The 20,112-nt window shown below is 38.6% G+C and overlaps 1 protein-coding gene and 1 long non-coding RNA gene across 2 annotated transcripts; both read left to right on the top strand.

Annotated features, from left to right (window-relative positions):
* Positions 1–3,040: 3,040 nt before the first annotated feature.
* Positions 3,041–7,841, top strand: LOC104453353 (wall-associated receptor kinase 2-like). Its single transcript, XM_039318155.1, has 3 exons — positions 3,041–4,031; positions 4,098–4,271; positions 6,434–7,841. The coding sequence occupies exons 1-3, from the start codon at positions 3,062–3,064 to the stop codon at positions 7,570–7,572; spliced, it is 2,283 nt and encodes a 760-aa protein (XP_039174089.1). The 5' UTR covers positions 3,041–3,061; the 3' UTR covers positions 7,573–7,841.
* A 4,329-nt stretch (positions 7,842–12,170) lies between these two features.
* LOC120295371 lies at positions 12,171–14,743 on the top strand. Its single transcript, XR_005552730.1, has 2 exons — positions 12,171–12,254; positions 14,229–14,743. It is a non-coding gene; the product is annotated as an uncharacterized LOC120295371 (long non-coding RNA).
* Positions 14,744–20,112: the final 5,369 nt, after the last annotated feature.

Here is a 20,112-nt window from a genome sequence, read left to right as displayed (position 1 = left end):
CAATTGCTCTTGATTTTTACTCTCTTAAGAAAAGCAAGTTTCGTTGCTCCTTCTTGTCCAAAGCATCGGATGCAATTGACATCTTCTCTCTCTCTATGCTAAAGAAGTCTTGACAAGACCATTTGTGCATTAGGAAGAAAAAGATATGGTTGGCAATTAGAGAGCCCCATGATGATGAAGATAGACACTACGTCAGAACTTATCATGTAGGTAGGTAGATATAATAGCTTCCACGTTGGGGTGGGTAGATAGGGTGAAATGCCTTTTGCCTGGCTGGCTACCCTTCAGACAAGACCGTCCATGCACGCTTGACGTTGATCCTGACCTGAAAAGCAAAGAAACGACTTGCATGGCCAACCTGTTTGCTTCCTCTGGATAAAATTTTTGATTGGAATTTTTTTATGTAAAATATATTAATTTGCGTGGTTATGACATTATATGCAAGTCACCACCCATTATTTCATCCACAGTTAAGATAGTCTCCAAGATTCATACAATTCCATTTTACCCTTACTGTCCTTGATGAAGAGGACTTCTTCACCTGCTAGGAGTGATGATCTTTATTCTCGCTATTCTTTTCATTAATTAGAAAGAAGAAACTTATCCCACTAAATACTAATAGTAACATTGATTGATTAGGTTAATGCTTAAATAATAATTTGTGCATAGTCTATTAATCTATACGTACTTTGTTGTAGCAGTTAATAAAACTAATAAGATCCTATGGTTTTCCTCCTTTATTTTCCCGATTAGTAGCCATGCCTGATTTTAACTAAATAACACTTGGAAAAATTAAAGTAAATTCTCTATCACCATTTCTCTTGATTAGAACTCTATAAAGAAAAGCAACTTCCTTTGCTGCTTCGGCTTAAAACAAAGATATACTCAGTGCCGTTCCTTGTCTGAAGCATCGGATGCAATTCCCGTCGACCTTGACCTGAAAAGCAAAGCAACGACTTGCATAGCCAGCTCATGTCTCTACGACCTGAACACACCCGCGAGACGAAGTTGACCTTGACCTGAAAAGCCAAGCAGCAACTTGTGTGGCCAAATGATGTCTCTACGATTTGAAGGCCTGTGAGCTTTAATGATTTGGCCGATCCTAAATCCGAGGTTCGCTTTTATCAGGAACGTGATTCACGTTGTGTTGGAACAATCGGTTGTATGAATTTTCAAACTGATTTGAAACGTGATAGTGACTTGTACTAAGGATTCAATTTGCTCATGCGTAACGAAAGTGACTTTAACGCAAAGTGAAATGAAGGAAAATTAAAATTGGGATTCCTGATAAAGAAGATAGTTTGATTAATATTAATTTTTCAACCTCCTTGATGGACATAGCAAAATAGCTGCAATTTTCTTCGCTCAATATAATAAGGTAAAATTGGTACTGCCATCATAGAACGATACCCTACAACTCTAATCGGAAAATTAAAGTAGGAATATATCCACAAAGAGATTTTATAAAAGCTGTCTCTACATCAAATTTCAAACAATTTAGTACGAAATTCCATGGAAAAGGTGTCAATTTTGGTGTGCCTCTTGAAGATGGACCATATAGCATGTCTTTTTACTAAAGACGCTTTTCCGAAAATTCCGCCAATGATGTTTTTTTCTTGGTAAGGTTCCACTAACGATTTTGACTGGGGTTAAAACATAAATTTTCATGATGAACCAATGATTTTTTTTTTTTTAAATTTCTGGCATCTTAATTTGTAATTTCAAACTCTCATCCAACGCCATCTCTCACAAACTTATGTTATTTCCAAGTTTTAGCTCATGCGACCGTGATATTCTAAATAAATACAAGAAATTGATTCTTGTGAATTGTTCTATCTTAGCCTATAACATGATTTGCAAAACCTATTGCTTCCTCTAGCTACAATTTTTTGTTGGAAATTTGAATGTAGAATATGTTTATTATCCAAGATATATAACTACCACTCATCATTTCAACCACAGATAAGATAATTTCCAAGATTCATTCAAATTCATTTCACCTTAGTGTCCTTGATGAAGGTGACTTCTTCGTCTTCTAGGAGTAATGATCTGAATCATTTGACTGAAAAAAGAAGAAGAGAAAACAACATAAAACAAAATATGAACTAACATGGAGTCACCAGGTGAAATTGGCTCAATCGAACAAGATTTTATGGATTTTTTTTTTTTTTTTTTTTTGCTTATATGGGTATAATTCTACTAAAAATCGGAAGAAAAGAGGAAACAATAGCTGAAATGATTTGTCTATTTCGATTATCATTTCAATTGTCAAAGGAATTCTATTCTTAAAAATTTCATTTTGGGAAAAAAAAATTATTTTCTGACATGCACGACGGTGAAGGTCAAGACTTTTAAATGCAAAACTTCTTATTGTTAAGTTTCTTCGTTGGGATTGTATTTTGGCCTTTTTCCATGGGATGTGACAATATATGGTAAAGTATTTGAATATTAAAAATTAAGGGCTCATTCCTTTGAATTTTAAATTATTCAGATATGTTTAAATTAATTATTAAAGATAATTCTATTAGTTTATAGTTGATGAAGATAATTCCTATCACTGATTGGTGGGGACCAGTTGTGTATCAGAATTCGACTGGGAAAGGAGAGGAGCAGACGTGCTCTTTCCCAAGGAGGGAGATATTTTTTTAAACTCCAGAATCCGAGATTTCTTTAGGAGATTATTTGAAAAGTAGCAGCCTATTTTGTCAAAAGTAGTCCTGTCTATGGCTTAGAATAGCTCGCCTTCTCGATGAGCACAGCAGAAAGATTAAAGAAAAGTAAGTCAAATTTACATTAGCTACTTTCATAAAGGAGTTTTGGACCATCTCTTTATATAAATGGACCCTCAGATGGATAATGCGTTTGGAAAATGGTACGAGCACTGCGCTGCACAAGACTTCGACACGCGGGAAATTATCATTGGATCGTCCCATGTAAGTGGTTCGGACTAGCTGGGGTCCACTACGCAACTTGAACTTAGCCCATAACTAGAGAAAAAAGAACGAAGACAAAAACGAAAAGACACATCTTACTTCTCCTTATATACCCACACCATCCCCTCATGTTAAATCATCCAGAAACTTACATGTATATGAAGAGAGTTGAGGGAAGAACCATGGTCATCCATAAGCTTCTCTTGAAAGCTGCGGTGCTTGGGGCTTTATTGGGTCTATACCACAATCACCTAGCACAAGCTAATGATTCAATGACTAAGCCCGGATGCCAAAGTTCCTGTGGAAACCTCTCGATTCCATACCCCTTCGGATTGAGCGATCCGAACGACAGTGATCCCCACTGCCGCTTCAATTTTCCCTCATTTAGAGTCGAGTGTAATTCCTCTACCAATCCCCCTGTTGCTTACATGAGGAACAGAAGTAGTAACATCGAAATACTCAACATTTCTATCGAGGACCACGAGCTGCGCATAAACGCTTTGGTCAGTCGAGATTGCTATAACTCTTCTGGGTACGACGGTTCTTCAAGCAGCAACCCGTGGTTAAGCCTAGCTAAATTCCCCTTGTCCAGCACCAAGAACAAGTTCACTGCCATTGGCTGCGACACCTTAGCCTCCTTTCAAGATCGGGATCGCCATGGAAACTTCTCTTTCGGGTGTATGTCTTCGTGTAGCAGCAATTGGGACGTCAGCGATTGGGACGTCAGCAATGGGTCGTGTACCGGTATCGGTTGCTGTGAGACGAGCATCCCTAAGAATTCCTTCGGCTACGATATCTCAATTACGCACTTTTCCAATCATTCTGATGTCTTGGCTTTCAACCCTTGCAGCTATGCTTTTGTCACAGAAATTGGATCCTACAACTTTTCGGTTGGCGACCTTAAGCAGCTTAAATTTAAACGTACCCCTCTAGTTCTCGATTGGGCAATAGGGAATCAAACATGCAAGGATGCCAAGAAGAACAGCACGAGCTACATGTGCGCCTACAACACTGCTTGCAATGATGCCGAAAACGGATCTGGGTACAAGTGTACTTGTTTAGAAGGTTACCGAGGCAATCCTTACCTTGGTTGTCAAGGTACGTTGATAAAATCAACTTTTTGTTTTGCACTTCGGATCTGATGTGGGTGCTTAATTTTTGTAGATATTGATGAATGTGCGGATCCAAAGAATAACCCATGTCAGGGAAAATGCCATAACATTGGTGGGAGTTATAAATGTTCATGCCCAAAGGGTTATCATGGTAATGGCAAGAAGGGCAGTGGATATGGACAAGGGTGCACTGCTAATCTATCACATTCGATGGAGATTTTGGTTGGTAAGTTCTTTCATTTTGCGTGGAATGCTTGACTAAAAAAAAATACTGTCTTAGCTTATTTTGAGAATATATAATTTGATTTCTTTTTGGTGTAGGAGCAAATCAACTATTCATAATTTCACCCACTATTTCTTCCACGGTCCTTGCTTGGAAAAATTCAAAATGAAACTTTCTATATCCTTCTCACTGATGTTTCTATGCAGAAGATAAATGACATTATCTGACGCACTGAGTACATCACGCGTTACCAAGTGCATCAGAATTGAGCATCCTTAAAAAATTCGAAAATAGCTGTCTGTATGTCAAATTAGAGCGTCTTTTGACGTGGTGACCGTGGGCTTTAGGTAAATATGAAGACATTTTCCAGTGATAGTGATCACATCGCGAATATTAATATCAGTGCTGCGTGTGAAAACATACAGTTTTACGATGTATGCGACCTTGGATATTTTGATTAGAGGGAGGTCACCTGTCTCAGGTAACCAGAGATTTATTGTCCTGTGAGAGGTGAGCATCCTCCAATTTGACAGCGTGACCTTCAGAAAGAAAGGGGGCATAGGTGGTGGTCGCAAGAGCGGTTGTTGGCCCTTTGCCGAGGACTTGTGTTGGCGAAAACTGGTGGGGACGTACACCTAGGGATGGCTCTTTTATCGATCTAAGAGGATATCCTTACTTCCTAGCTCCAAATAATGAGTGAAAACCCATGATGGATGGATTTTGTGACGCCATAGGGTAACATTTTTATGCTCCACGTCCAGGCCAGGGTGAGGAATAGATATGGCTAGCCATCTTTTCCTTTTGCTCTTTCTTTATTCCTCCTAGGATTTTCTTGTTGAAGTGTTATTTCCTCTATTATCTCCTCATTTAACCTCAATAACTTTAATTAATAAACACAGCTAATTTTGCACAAACAGTAGGGATTTAGCCCAAAGTTCCAAGCATACCAAAATAAAGCACTAACTTTGACAGTAATCCAAAATTGACACGTCGTTACCTCGAGTTATTTAAACCATTCTGGCACGTGTTATTATCTTTTTACTACGCGTGGCATTCATTCATTTCCTCTTTATGTCGTCTCTATCTTCTTACAATCATGAATCATCCTTATCCTTTTTTTTTTCTTTTTTAATTTTGATAATATCGGGAGAATGGTCATAGGATAAGAGAAACTTGTCCTACATGAGGCATGAGGTGGGTATAGAACATCTTTACTACTTTTTAAGTTTTTCTTTGGGATAAAGCTCCGCCCTTGTCCTGGCCCGCCTCATTGCGGTTCTCCAAGTACATGCTCAATTGCTTCTTTTTTCTGGAGTCCTCTTTTCCCAAATGAAATAAGCGGTAAAACGAAGAAGGTGATTGATTCATTTGTGGATTTGCCTGTGCTTTTTTTGTTCCCTCTTTTCCTCCTTAAAGTCAAACTTGTTCCCTTCTCTCTCATATTTTGATTAGCATCTAAGAACCGATAAAAATGATTCAATGGGTTGTTTCGTCCTTTTTTATGTGCGATGCACGACCTATACAACTTTTCTATTTGTTACACAAGCCATATTTGCCACGATATTATTCAGATAGCAAGTTGATTACTAGTGATTTGATAACATCTATCTAAGGAGATGACATGAGTAAAAGAGGAAGTTATACTAATCCATCTTCAAAAATTTCTTCTAAGCCACTAGTCCTTGCCATTTTTATGTCATCGAAAGGGATACAGCAGGTTATAGAGATAGGACTTGCATTGAATTATTTAAACTTATGCATAGTTCAACGAAAAAATCTCTATATTTGCATGCTTTAAATGACGTGGATTTGGTTGCGTAAGACCTAGAAAACTATAAGCAAGTACACTGTCGTACCATGGGACAAGAAGATACCTAATTCTTGTGGTTAGTTTGAGTTTATTATTTCTTTAATATCGATTTAAACCTGTTAAATTGATGACATTATTTATAGGCCATGGAACTTGTGTGTGTGTTTTGGGAGATGAGCTTAACCAAATCGATTGTCCTAATTTAGACTCAAATTGTCCCAAGGCTACTTAGGCTTTCGAGGAAATCTCATGATATAATTCTGCAGAGTTTTAAAGTGTAGCTGCTTTTACATGGTGCGATGATTTACTGTGCAGTTAATCCTATGGTTAATGAATAAACCAATGTTGTATACAGGTGTTGCTGGGGCCATAATAGCGTCGCTATTCAGTATAGGCTTTCTATATTTGGGACACAAGAAAATGAAGTTCATTAGGCTCAAAGAACAACACTTCAAGCAAAATGGGGGTTTGCTTTTGCAGCAACAGTTAGATGAACCAGACAAAACCACAAAAGTCACAAAAATCTTTAGCGCTGAAGAGTTAGAGAAGGCCACCAACAATTATCATGAGAGCAGAATAGTCGGCCAAGGAGGATATGGTACCGTTTACAAAGGATTGTTGCCAAATGATATGGTAGTTGCAATTAAGAAGTCCAAGCTTGTGGACCGGAGCCAAATTGAACAGTTCATCAATGAAGTCATTGTGCTTTCTCAAATTAATCATCGTAACGTGGTCAAGCTTTTGGGGTGTTGCTTGGAAACAGAGGTGCCTTTATTGGTGTATGAATTCGTCAACAATGGAACTCTCTTCAATCACATCCACGACCCAAACAAATCATTAAATCTATCTTGGAAGACTCGGTTGAGAATTGCTTCAGAAACTGCCGGAGTCCTCTCTTACTTGCACTCCGCAGCTTCCATTCCCATTATCCATCGAGATGTCAAGTCGGCAAACATCCTTTTGGATAATAATTACACTGCGAAAGTTTCCGACTTTGGAACTTCAAGATTAATCCCACTTGATCAAACACAATTATTTACTATGGTTCAAGGAACATGGGGATACTTAGACCCTGAATACTTGCACACAAGCCAATTGACAGAAAAGAGTGATGTTTACAGCTTTGGGGTCGTGCTAGTCGAGCTATTGACGGGGAAAAAGGCACTTTCATTCAACCGATCGGAAGAAGAGAGGAGCTTGGCAATGTACTTTCTTTCATCACTAGAAAACGACAAATTATTTCAAATTGTTGAGGAAGTTATTGCAAATGAAGGAATCAATGAGCAGGTGAGAGAAGTTGCCAATCTTGCAAAAAGATGCTTGGCAATAAAAGCAGAGGAGAGACCGACCATGAAGGAAGTAGCAATTGAACTGGAGAGACTTAGAGCAATGACTAACCATTCTGGGGTTAGTAGTACAGGTGTGAATCAGGAAGAGAAAGTTCATATGTTGGAAAAGGAGACCGATGTGTACATGGATATTAGTGGGCTGTGAACACTGGGTACATGGATAGCCTGGAAGACCATGTCATGCCAATAGTCAATACTGGGAGATGAGAATATTTAAGTTACCGATACTTATCTAGGTGTATTGTGATAGATGTATGCGTGTATCTTATCTTTAGAAAGGTTTTATATATAACTCAATGACATGATGTAAAAATGGTCTCTTCTGTCTATCGTATGTTGGTGATGCCTTTGGATTCGGAAGCTATCTTGTCTTTAAGTTTGCTCAAGGATATAGTTTGTCCCACTTGGATGAAAGTTTTTCATGGGCAATTTCATGGTCTTGCCTAGAACAAAATTTTTGCGTGTCGACTCTACACATGACATATGTTCAATTCCATGCACTGCCAATCGAAATGAACTTCACATTTGGGCCTTTCATCCGGTGACCTATGCTTTATGTTACTAGTCCATAAGATTAGTGGGGTAAAATAAACATCATCTACACTTATTTCTAATTAAGTGTGTGAAGTATAATATCCATATTTTTATCCAACCAATAAAAAATATTTCCTCGAATTAGTGATGGAGGAAAAAAAAAGTCCAATGAATATATGTATTTCATGGGCCCGGTATTCACTTACCTAAGGCGGGTATTTTCATGGGCATAATGAAAGTATCAAATGCATCCACTTGGCATATCTAAAAAGCGAGAATTTGTGTTCACGATAAAGAGAAAATATTGGTCAAAACAAATTTTCACATGATTAACAGAGCCAATTGGAGGGTACGATGCGGATGCGGCATGTAACACTGCTGAGCAAAGTTGAATTGGCAGACTGGTTCACCAAAATGACTCTAGGTAACCGTTGGGTTTCATTATTACTGCAATGTGAAGTAAGGTAAGCTTCTCTCTATCCCCAGGTGATAGCTTTTCCTCCTTAAACCCTAGAAACCCCAAACTTGATTTCCCCTCCTATGGTAGCACCGGTCTCACCTCCTCCATAATGGGAATTTAGCTGACTTCCACCAAACTTTCTCCAGCTGGACCCAATCGATAATGCCCTCCTTAGCGTTGAATCCATCCTCTCTTCTCTTCACCCTGAAGTAAAATCAAAATGGGGAATACTTGAAACCGCCTTTTTGCTCAAACCCGACCCCGCAACCCATACAAGCACACCTTTAAACATCTATCCCAGAAAACCATCTAAATCAGAAACCTTAAGTGCAACGACCCAAGTTCTGTTAAGAGCTCCCTTCACTCCACAACCTGGGAAGCATTTGGCCCTCCTTCAATTTTCATCTCGCATCTACCCCCTCATGCAACTGGATCACAGCAGGCTACAGAAAGCAGGGTCTTCTAAGACCCAACTAAGGCTGGCAGATTTGCAAAAAAATGGGTGATCTATGGTCTGAAGAGGATATCACAGAGTTGGAAGTAGAAATTCTTGAAGAAGAGAAATAAGAAAGTGAACTAATCTTGTATAGAAAAATTTATTATAAACCCAATATCAATTTTCAATCATTTCTAAGTATGATGAGGAAAGCATGGAAGCTAGATTCAGTAAAATGTTAGCAAATAGAGCCTAGGTTTTTCTCCTTCATTTTCAATTCTATTGAGGATAAAAGAAGAGTGTCAAAAACGAGACCTTGGTCATTTACCAGCAATTTTCTTGTTCTGCAAGAAGAAGACCCATATATTCTAGAACACTGTTATGAATTCACGCATCACGCCTTCTGGGTATAGATTTTGGGGCTCCCTTGAGCTCACATTAATGAAGCCTTTGTGCATCAAATAGCAAAAAAATTAGGCAAGGTAGAAGAAGTGAAACTTGAAGCAAGAAACAATAACTTGCATAAAGCTGGCAAGGCGAAAGTGCATTTAAATTTAACAAACCCACTAAAAACTAGCATGATATCAATATGGGAGGCAAGAAATGGTGGTTAGACTTCAAATATGAGAGACTTCCACATTTTTGCTACTCAAGTGGGCATATAGGACATTATGCTAACTATTGCCCATAGATTCCTTATGAAGAAACTAGTCTAGCTCATGATTAACCTAGAAGATATGGTTCGTGGCTTAAGGTGGAAGTGAGGGAACTCAGTCCGTTGTGGAAATTTTTTATATGGAAAAATAGAATCATGTTATGAAGAGAGGAGACAACACCAACCACACCAATGCTTTCTATTGATGACATTAAGAGGAAGGAAAATGCGGCACCAAGCGATGGCAATTATCCCATACAACACAGAAAATGACATTCTAGAAGAGGATAATATGGCAACAAATATGTTCATAAGCCGGGGAAAGAGATTACAACAAATGCAAGTTCTACAACTCAACTAAGCAAACCAAGGGAAGTATATAGAACTGCTAAAGAAGGAAAAAACATGACTCCAAATTCCAGTAGCCAAAAAACATAAACGCATCCAACCTTATGAGAAAAGAGTATCATCGGTTACTTTATTAGATAAGGAGCACCTACTGGATACTCCAATCCAGGTGTGGGAAGGGGTCCAAAAACAGGCTTTGGTGATTATCCCTAATAAGTCATCCAAGCATACATGAAGTTATTGAGCTGGAATTGCCAGAGGTTAAGCACACCCTTAATAGTCCAACAACCTAGAGCCTTAATGGCTTTAGACAGGCCCAACTTGATTTCCCTTATGAAAACCAAGAATAAAAAGAACATGGTTGATCATATTAAACAGCAACTGAAATTTACATCTTCTGTCATTATTGATCTTATTGGAATTGCGAGAGGACTAGCACATATGTGGAATGAGGAGGTGAAGGTGGAAGTGGAATCTAGTTTTAGGGAATTAATAGATGTCACCTACAAGGACCTCAACAGCAGGTACTTGATGAGGATATCTTTTCTTCATGCCCCAACAAGCTATCAAGAAAGATTACAATTATGGCAAACTATAAGCTCTATTAGCTTGTCCAATACTCTCCCAAGGGTTTGCATAGGAGATTTCAATGAAGTATTATACCAATGGGAAAAGATTGGAAGGCGAGAAGTGGACCGGTATAGGAATGTGGCATTTCAAGAACTCTTGAATACATCTTCACTAATGGATATTGAGAGTAAGGGATGCATCTACACATACACAAACAACAAGGAAGGTGATGAGTGAGTGAAAAAGAGGTTGGATAGGGCTTTATGCAACCTAGAGTGGAGAGTTCTCTTTCCAAATGCAAAGGCATTTGCATTACCTACAATAAGGTCAAATCATTGCCCATTCCTATCTTCCTTGGACTTCAATGGGTGAGAAGCAAGAAGACTTTCAAGTTTGAGGCCTGCTGGTTAGAAAATACAAAATGTGCAGAAGTAATCCAGTAGAGCCTAGGAGAATGGGAGTTTCAACCACCTGAATATTACAACCAAGACAAAAAAGGTGATAGCTACACTAGGAAAATGGAGTAGAGAGGAATTCCAGAATGTATCAAGGCATATTCAACCACTCCAAAATAAACTTACGGAGCTTTCCAACTATGTAGAGGATGGATCAAACAATGAAGAAAATAGAACATTGCAAAACAGATTGAACACTCATGCACCAAGAAGAAAGGTTTCGGTCCATGTGATCCAGAATAAATTGAACGAAATGGGGAAATCAAAACACAAAATTTTTTCATGCCACAACAATTAAGAGAAGACATGAAACAAATTCTCTACATTATAGCTTGATGACCAGCATTGGAGTCAAGACCCATCAACCATTAAGCAACACATCAAAGGTTTCTATAGTTCATTGTTTACTTCAATGGGTTTTAGAGACTACTAGCGTGACATCCTGAATTTTACCGACCCTATAAGTGTAATCAGATTGTTAAGGGCTTGGATTATTTTAAAACAGGCTAGAAGACAAGCTTGATGGGCCGTGAGGAAAGTTTGGGCTTAAGTAGTTAGCGGGCCACAAAGATATTGAGTATGGGCTCAATCGGCCAAAGGATAGGATATGGACTTGGGCTTGGCTTGGAGTGGGCCAAGAGTCGAGTTCGTTAGAATGGTAAACTAAGTCTAGTGGGCCGTGAATTGTCGTAGGATGAGCCCAGTGGGCTAGAGATGGGAATTTAGGCCCGAGCACCTTAATTTTTGATTAAGTTTATAGATTATCGTTATGAGAGATTTAGTTAGAGATTTTATTAAAAACTTATAAGCAATTGTAATTCTATTGTCGACCCCTAACTTTAGTAATTTCTAACGATAAATTCTTGTTCATAGATTAGTGCTGAGTGTTAACACGTCATTTCAAATTGTGCGAACTCATAGATTCGTTTAGTTACAAGGGAATCGAAATTTTGTGGATTCGGAACAAAACTAATAGACCAACTAACGACATAGGGAGTAAATTGTTTTCGGATGCCAAGTGTCAACCGTGAAGAATGAGGCATGCATGGAAGCCACGACACCCTTTCTTCCCTTCGGTCCCCCCCCCAACCCAAAGCTACATAGGAAACATAATGATTTAGCTTGCTAATGATTACTTCTCCTTGGGATTGAAAACAAAATTTGCACACACTCTAGTCAAATCACGTCAATCTCTCTCTCTCTCTCTCTCTCTCTCTCTCTCTAAAAACAGAACCGAAAAACTCTCTCTTTTCTCTCGCGGCTCGAGCAGAAGCGAAGCCCAGCAGCTTAGGCGACTTTGCTGCTTCTTGCGTGAGTTTGAGAGCAGATTCTTGGAGAGCATTGAGCCACCAGCTAAGCCAAGTAACCGGTAAGGAAATGATGAGTTCCTAAAATAGAAATTATCCGCTGTTTTGTCGAGGGAACTTGCGGAACATGCTGAATGGTGAAGGATTAGGTTGGATGATTCTGTTTTGAGTTGAAATGGGCTAGATGAGCACTCAAACAAAGCTGTGAGTCCTTGCATGTCATGATAATGCTTTAGATGGTTAAAGAATCGAGTGCGAGGGAGCTGAGTTTGGTCGAGTTGGTGGAAAGGTAACTGCCGAGTGAAGATAGGTGTTGCATGTTGTTGTGGATGAGTCGAGATGCGAGTACTTGTCTTGAATCGAGCTGTGGATTGATGTGTGTAGGCAAAGAGCTACTGAGGTCACTCTTAGATATTGTCAGAGATGTATCGGGGTACTAAAAGAGAAGTTGTAGAGGAGCTAAATGGTTTAGTTGAGCTGTAGATGGGAATAGTGGTTCGAAACATTCTGTTTTGGAAAGACAGAGATGGAAGACTCTTTAGTTATGCGTCGCTTGGGATTTTAAAGGTGTAGTTAAAGGAAAGAACTAGTTTACTTAAGAGTATATTAACTATTTTAGGTTTCAACCTCTAGTTATAGTGTGATTCTTGCGAAAACGTGTTGGCGAGATCATTTTCCCTTAGAACAGTAAGCTGATTTGCAGAAGACAGCAAAACCTTAGGTAGTTCTACGAATTTTCTGTAATTTTCTAGATGGAATTGGACCTTAAACCCTTCATGAAAGTTGTAGGAAACATCTTTAGAAACAACATATCAAAATTTGAGAACAAACGGTTGAGATTTGGGCAGTGAAATGGTCTTTCTTCTGTAGGTACTCAATCTGGGAGTAGCTGCAGAATTTTAGGAATGAAGACAGCAAGTTACTGCTCTTTATACATTGAGATAAAGGCTTAGGTTTCTTCAAAAAAAAAAAAATGTTAATCTATGTCTCTTCTATAACATACTAAAATTTCGTAGCATTTCGATGAGATTTGATGCACTTTCCGCTTCTGTGATTGAAACTGCCCGTGTCGGTTTGTATCCTGCATTGATCTGAGATAGTGCAATAGATGTTGTACTCCTTTATAGCTGATTTTCACGACAATATTGGTAGTCTAATGGTTTTGTAATAAAGGTTAGTTTGTGCATGAGCATGCCTCTCCCATAATTTGAAGTGTGGTCATCATGTGGTTACCAATTGTGGTATGCGTGTGCAATGAGTGTGACATGAATGAAGTGTTGTGTGAGCATGAGTCCTACTTGAAGTAATTGTGTACTCTCGAGGTCTTGTGCATGCTGTGATGTGATATTATTCAAAGGTGTGATGTGTGGAATGTGTGAATTAATTGAGTAAGAGATTTTCATCGTATTGAGATGCTGGTGATGCCCCAAGGAGTGGGATGCCCATGCTATGTGATCTTGGATGCCTCGGTTGAGTGAGACGCTGAGATGCCTCGAAGTGAGATGCCCCTGTGTGTGATCAGGGATGCCTCGGTTGTGGGATATCGGGATGCCTCGGAGTGAGATGCCCCATGCTAAGTGATCTTGGGATGCCTCGGTTGTGCGATATTGAGATGCCTTGGAGTGAGATGCCCATGATAACAATATTGTGGAAGTCCGGATGTGGGATTCTGGAAGTGACTTGATCGGGCCGGCTTGCGTTCCAGTGGGTAAACTTATTGAGGGTAGACTTTGATATACACACTATAATGTAAATTCCACTTGGCGTGTGAGTTCGCTTTGCTCTTTGTTGCATTTCATCTTGGTTCGGATGAAGAGTATGAGCTATACATGCGCATTTAGCATGTTTGTTATGGAATGATCATTCATGTGACATTTTGGTATTCACTTAGTTATACTTGTGACAATCCCGCCCGAGTATGTTAAGCTATTTGGTTATGTTCTCTTGCTTTCTTTGACAACTGTGAATTGTCTAGTTTAGGGTCTTATTATTTCTTTTACCGGGCATTGCTCATTCCTTTTCTTTTCTTTTTTCAGATCGTTAGTATAGACGTACCACCAATTGCTCGTTATGGGACGATAGCGCATATTGATGTATCTTTCCATGACGTGTATGATCCCGATATCGAGCGGACCTACATGAGATATGAGACTACACTTTGGATGGATGATGGCAGGGTAAACTGGATTCCTATTAAGTTTGTTGCGTAGTTTGTAAATCACGAGGGGGAGCTATTTGACCCTCTTCAGTTCGGTGCTAGAGGACCTGGAGTCGGGGCAGGAGGTGCTTAGGCGCCTAGATCGTGGTGAAGCCAGAGAAGACGTCTTTTTTCTTTTTTTTTTAATTTTTTTATGGATGTGGGCTAGTGTGGGGGTAGTGAAGTTAGGAACCCTCTCACCTTTTTCCCCTAGCTGTTTACTTACACTTTTGATAAGAACGTGTAAATGTGTTGTACATAGGTGAAGAGCTTGTAATTAATCCAGGTCGATGTTTGTAAGCCCGAATGCTTTTTAACTGGAAAGTTAATGAAGCTCCTCATGATCCTTATATACGTTCTTAGTTGGATTGTCTAATACTAAGTGACGGGATTATTACTGGATGACCTTGTGTTATAAAGCTTTAGATCTTAAAACGTCCATGTTATACATGCTAATCAATTCTAGATGGATGCTACATTCCGATAATTATAATCAACAGTTCCTGTCAATATGATAATCCATATAATTTCCACTTGCGCTTAGTATGTGACACTACTAGGATGTCACGACTAGCCCATATTAGACCGATGCACACAAGTGGTAAATGATGAGATGAATGAATCTTTGATCAAGCCAATATCTAGAGATGAAGTTAAAGAATTAGTTTTTCTAATGGGAGCTACAAAAGCCTCGGGGCTAGATGGGCTTAATGAACTATTCTACCAAAGCCAATGGTTGGTTATTTAGGAAGAGATATTCAAGACATTTGATACTTTCTTCAAACAAGGTACTTTCGACCCATAGATTAATGAGACCCATATTGTTCTAATTCCAAAAGTAAACAACTCAGAAAACATTACCCAGTATTGGCCAATTAGCCTTTGCAATTCAATCATTGCTAAGGTAATGGCCCATAGATTGAAACTCTGGCTCCTTGATCTTATCTCTCCATAACAAAGCGCTTTTGTCAACGGCCGCCAAATTCAAGACAACATATTCATTGTCTAGGAGGTGTTGCATCAACTAAGGATTGCGAAAAGGAAGAGGAAATTCCAAACAGTCCTAAAACTTGACATGCAAAAAGCTTATGACAAGATTGAGTGGGATTTCTTATGTGATTATATGCTGAAATTGGGCTTCTGTGGAAGATGAGTCTCTCTAGTAAAGTAATGTATATCCTTAGTTCTTTTAGAGTCAATGTGAATGGAGAACTTTGTGAACATTTCCAGCCAACCTAGGGAGTCAAGCAAGGGGACCCTCTATCCCCCTATTCGTTCATCATTGTGGATAAAAGTCTATCCTCTCTCATGACTAAAGCGATAGAAGATGAAACCATTAAGGGTATCAAACTTAACAGAAGTTGTCCCACGCTATCACGACTCTTATTTGCAGACGACATCATTTTCCTCCTAGACGGAACAATTAGAAAAGCCCAAAATATAACATCCATCCTAAACCAATATTGTTTTGCCTTTGGTCAAGCTATGAATCTCAACAAATCAAGTATTTTCTTTAGGATAAACTGCCCTCAAGGACTCAAGTTAAATTTAGTGGCTGAATTGCGTGTTCCAATTATAGAAAAAACGGGGAAGTATCTTGGAATACTTTTAGACTGGGGTCAGACCATAAAATAAATGTTTGTCTAGATTCTTACAAAAGTTGATAGAAAATTAAAAGAATGGAAAGAGAAACTGATTTCAAAGGCGGGCAAAGAAATCTTAATCAAAACAGTTGTTCAAGCAATGCCACAATATGTCATGTCCATCTTCAAGATCTCTATATCTATTTGTAGGGCAATTGAAAAGAGAGTATCTTCATTCTGGTGGAGACAAAACGCAACAAAGAATGGCATACGTTGGAAAAGATGGGAAAACCTAAAAACAAGAAAGGATTGTGGGGGCCTAGGGTTCAGAGATTTGGTACATTTTAATAAAGCAATGTTGGAGAAACAAGCTTGACGACTAATCAAAACACTAGATGCTTTATGGAGCAAAATTTTCAAAGGTATTTACTTTCCCAAAGGAGATTTCTAGAATGCACCAAAAGGCCCCGACCTTCTTGGGGGTGGCAACGTATCTTAGTAGGAAGAGACATTATAGAACTAGAAATTGAATGGGAAGTTGGGGATGGAAAAACAATCCAAGTAAGGGAGGGCCAGTTAATCGAAATGACCTCACCCAGTCTAAACCCGGACCCGATAAATTAGTGTGGACAAAAAACAATGCAGGGATCTATCAAGTCAGGAGTAGCTACAATATGATACATGCTCAGGAAAGTACCCAAATAGAGGAATAACCATCAACATCCTACCAAGCCCCTAAAATTCTATAGCATAACGTCTTGAAATTACAAATCTTTCCAAAAGTTCGACTCCTGCTATGGAGTATTTGCAACAACGCACTCCCAACAAAAGAAAATCTACATAGGAGAAATATGATACCTGAATCAACTTGCTCACTATGTGGTCAAGTTCTAGAGATAGTGAAACAGCTCTTTATGATATGCGATTGGACAAAAGAAATCTAGTTAGACCCCAGGTTGGAAGCGCACACCTCCTTACAACAATCACTAGAATTGACAAATGGGTTTGTGAACCTCACTTGAAATATGAACCCAAAGTCGAAAGCACTATTTGGGGGTCCTATGACAGATCTGGAAGGCAAGGAATACTCTGATTTTTTAGGGAGAAGGCCATACGTGAGATCCATCATCGAATAAGCCACCTCCATGGTCCATATTTATGCGAAATGGCACCTCAAGGAGACAAAAGGAGAGACGAGACCCATGCTGGGACAGACACAATGGAGCCTGCTGCTGTCGAACACCCTCAAGCTAAACATTGACATCTCTTGGTGCAGTTTGACGATGGAGAGATCGGTGGCCGGAATATGCAGAAATGAATGAGGAACCATCGTCGACGGATTTGCCAAGCAAATCCGAGCTTCTTCAGTGTTGATTGCGGAAACCCTAGCTGTCTGAGAAGCCTTATTGTGGTTGAAGGAAAGCCAGTGGAGAAAGGAAAGTACATTTGCATGAACTGAACTCTGAACATCCCCTGCACGTGGAAATAAACTCTAATAATTCAAAAGCGATGGAGTGTGTGACAGGCCAACTAAGAGCACCTTGGACCACCTGGTCCATTATTGAAAACTGCAGATTATTAATAGCCCAATTACATGGAGTTTCTTTAAAGTATGAGCCGAGAATTGCAAATCAGACTGCAGACTGATTGCCAAGGCCCACCAGACAAGATTCTCTACTGCTAAATTGGAAGAGAGTCCCTCTCTTCATTATGTTTAATTTTATGTCTTGATCTTGGAACTTTATGTTACCCACCTAATCGTTAGCAATGAAAAGTTTATCTTCTGACCCCCCCCCCCAAAAAAAGTAAGGTAGGATTTTTCTTCAAGTTATGATTGAATATACAAATTATTAATTTGTAGAACGCAAATGCTTCCCGAGACACATCATGCGAATGTTCAGCTCTATACAACTTTGTAGTTGACGACTTTAAAGATGAAAAATATACGTAGTTTAGTTCTACAAGCATAAATTCATTCGCTTTGTAAAGCACACTTCATGCCCAAAAATCCTCTCGCTCGGGCTGCGAAAGCGACCAACATCAACTTAGCGTTTACCTGGAACCCATTTTGTTGGTATGATGATATATGGAAATCATAGATAAGGATCGTAACAACTCTATTGTGACCCTCTTTCTGTGATGCAAGTAGGGAAAAGATGGGTTTAAAGGTAATGTCACATGGGGATCAATTATCCTCAATTGGCGTTGATTCTCTCAAATCCTTACCTCATGAGGTATTGTAGTATACATCACTTCCTACACAACTAAAAATTTAGGGTCGAGATGTGATTACACTAGTTATCTAAGTAGTGCTCTTTCGGTATTTAAATTTGATTATTTTATAGTTAAGGTGTCTAAGTAGTCTTTTTACCAAAATTATGAATAGATTTTCGTCTGCTAAGTGTCCATGCAATGTTTTTGTTTTTATAATGATCATTTAAAAAAAAGTAGCCTAACCATTTAACTAAAACAAGCAAAGCACGACATTGAAAAGCATCATAAAAGAGATGCAATTAACTCATCAAACATGGTAATGACAGATTGAGTAAAATGTAAATTGTAGTAAAGTATCTTGATACGAGTTAGGAAAACATTATAACATGACCTTGTTATTAAGCCTAAGGATAGCAACCCCCATGAGTTTAGTTCAATTTGAGTTTTATTTCTAATTAAACTAAACTATTTAAATCTAAACTAGAGAGAATCATGAATTTCCCTGCACCATGTATGTACAATCTAAATGAAACTAAACTAATAATAATACTAAAATCTAACGATCTAATCAAGGTTTACTTTCCTAATCGAGTTTTCAATTTGTTATGTTATTAAATTATTTTGGATTTTATTTATTATTTTATCCATTATTATTTATTAGAAGGGGCACAGGTCGGGTCGAGCCCTTGAGCCCAGTCAGTATGTGAGCCACCGTGGATTTCGTAGGTCTGGGCTATGGACACACGTTGGGCTTTATTACACAAAGTCCTCTTTTAGATGCAAAACTCTTGAATTTATTATAACTAAGTTTAGCCCTGAGCCCAATCTTTTGAAGACTGATTTAAACCCCCTTTTCACTATGTCTTACTAAGTCCATTTCTGAATATAGCCATACTCCACCCAAGTCTAACTAAACTAAATCCAAACTCTCAACTCTTTAAAAACGAAATGAGCGCAAGCTTACAAAAGACGCAAATGATAACCATTCTTTTCTCAGAACTAATTTCTAACTAAAAATAATTTTTTTTCTATTTCTATTTCCTTGATGAGTTTTTGAGTAGAGATATGCATTTGATAACAACACAAAATTTTCATTCCTGGAACAAAAATTCGTTTGATAAGTCCTAACATTTTTTGGTAGCGCCTAGCAAGCGGGTTACGGCATGCAACAGGCGAGAGCGACAACCATGGGCAGCGGGCGAGTCATGAGAAGAGTTTTATTTCTACTTTTATTCTAGAAATAAAAAGGAAGAAATTTTGTACTTACCATTTATGTTTCAAATATATTTATGTGCTAAAAATTTCTATCTGAGATATAAAAATGAAATTGGATTACCAAAACGGATTTCTATTCTAAACTTTTTTTCCAGGAACAGAGAAATATAACAATAGAGAAATAGAATAATTATCATTCACACCCTAAGCAATTAAAACCCAAATTCATTAAACCTAATTAAAAGCTTTCTTGTAACATCGGGTAATCAAAAGGCATTCGTAGTTTTCTTCTTCAAGCACCTTCCAGGATGCTCAAGGATTACGGATTACTCACGAAGCATTTCCACAGTGAACCACGCTAGTTATTTCTGCTTAAGCCAAAAACAATATTCTTTGCCGTGCACAGCCGCCACGGGTCACGACCTCACGAATTCAAGGAAGATACAGGCATAAAAATAAATAAATAAATAAACCAACGAGGACATGGAAGCGGACATCCAGACTCGTATGATTTACCTCCATTATTCCTCGCTGAAATCAGTCATAAAAAATGACGCTGGACCACACAAGAACATAGAAGAAGAGAAGGTGTTTAGATTCGGCCTCAGCGAATGATGAAATATGGCTGAAATCAAGTCTAAATACTAACAAATTAAGTGATAATAATCAATCTACGTCAACACCTATTTACGTTCAGGCCAAATCATTAGG

Source organism: Eucalyptus grandis, chromosome 7 (assembly GCF_016545825.1).
Source record: "Eucalyptus grandis isolate ANBG69807.140 chromosome 7, ASM1654582v1, whole genome shotgun sequence".
NCBI lineage: Eukaryota > Viridiplantae > Streptophyta > Magnoliopsida > Myrtales > Myrtaceae > Eucalyptus > Eucalyptus grandis.
The sequence above is the reverse complement of the archived record's forward strand: the minus strand, read 5'-3'. Positions and strand labels throughout refer to the sequence as shown.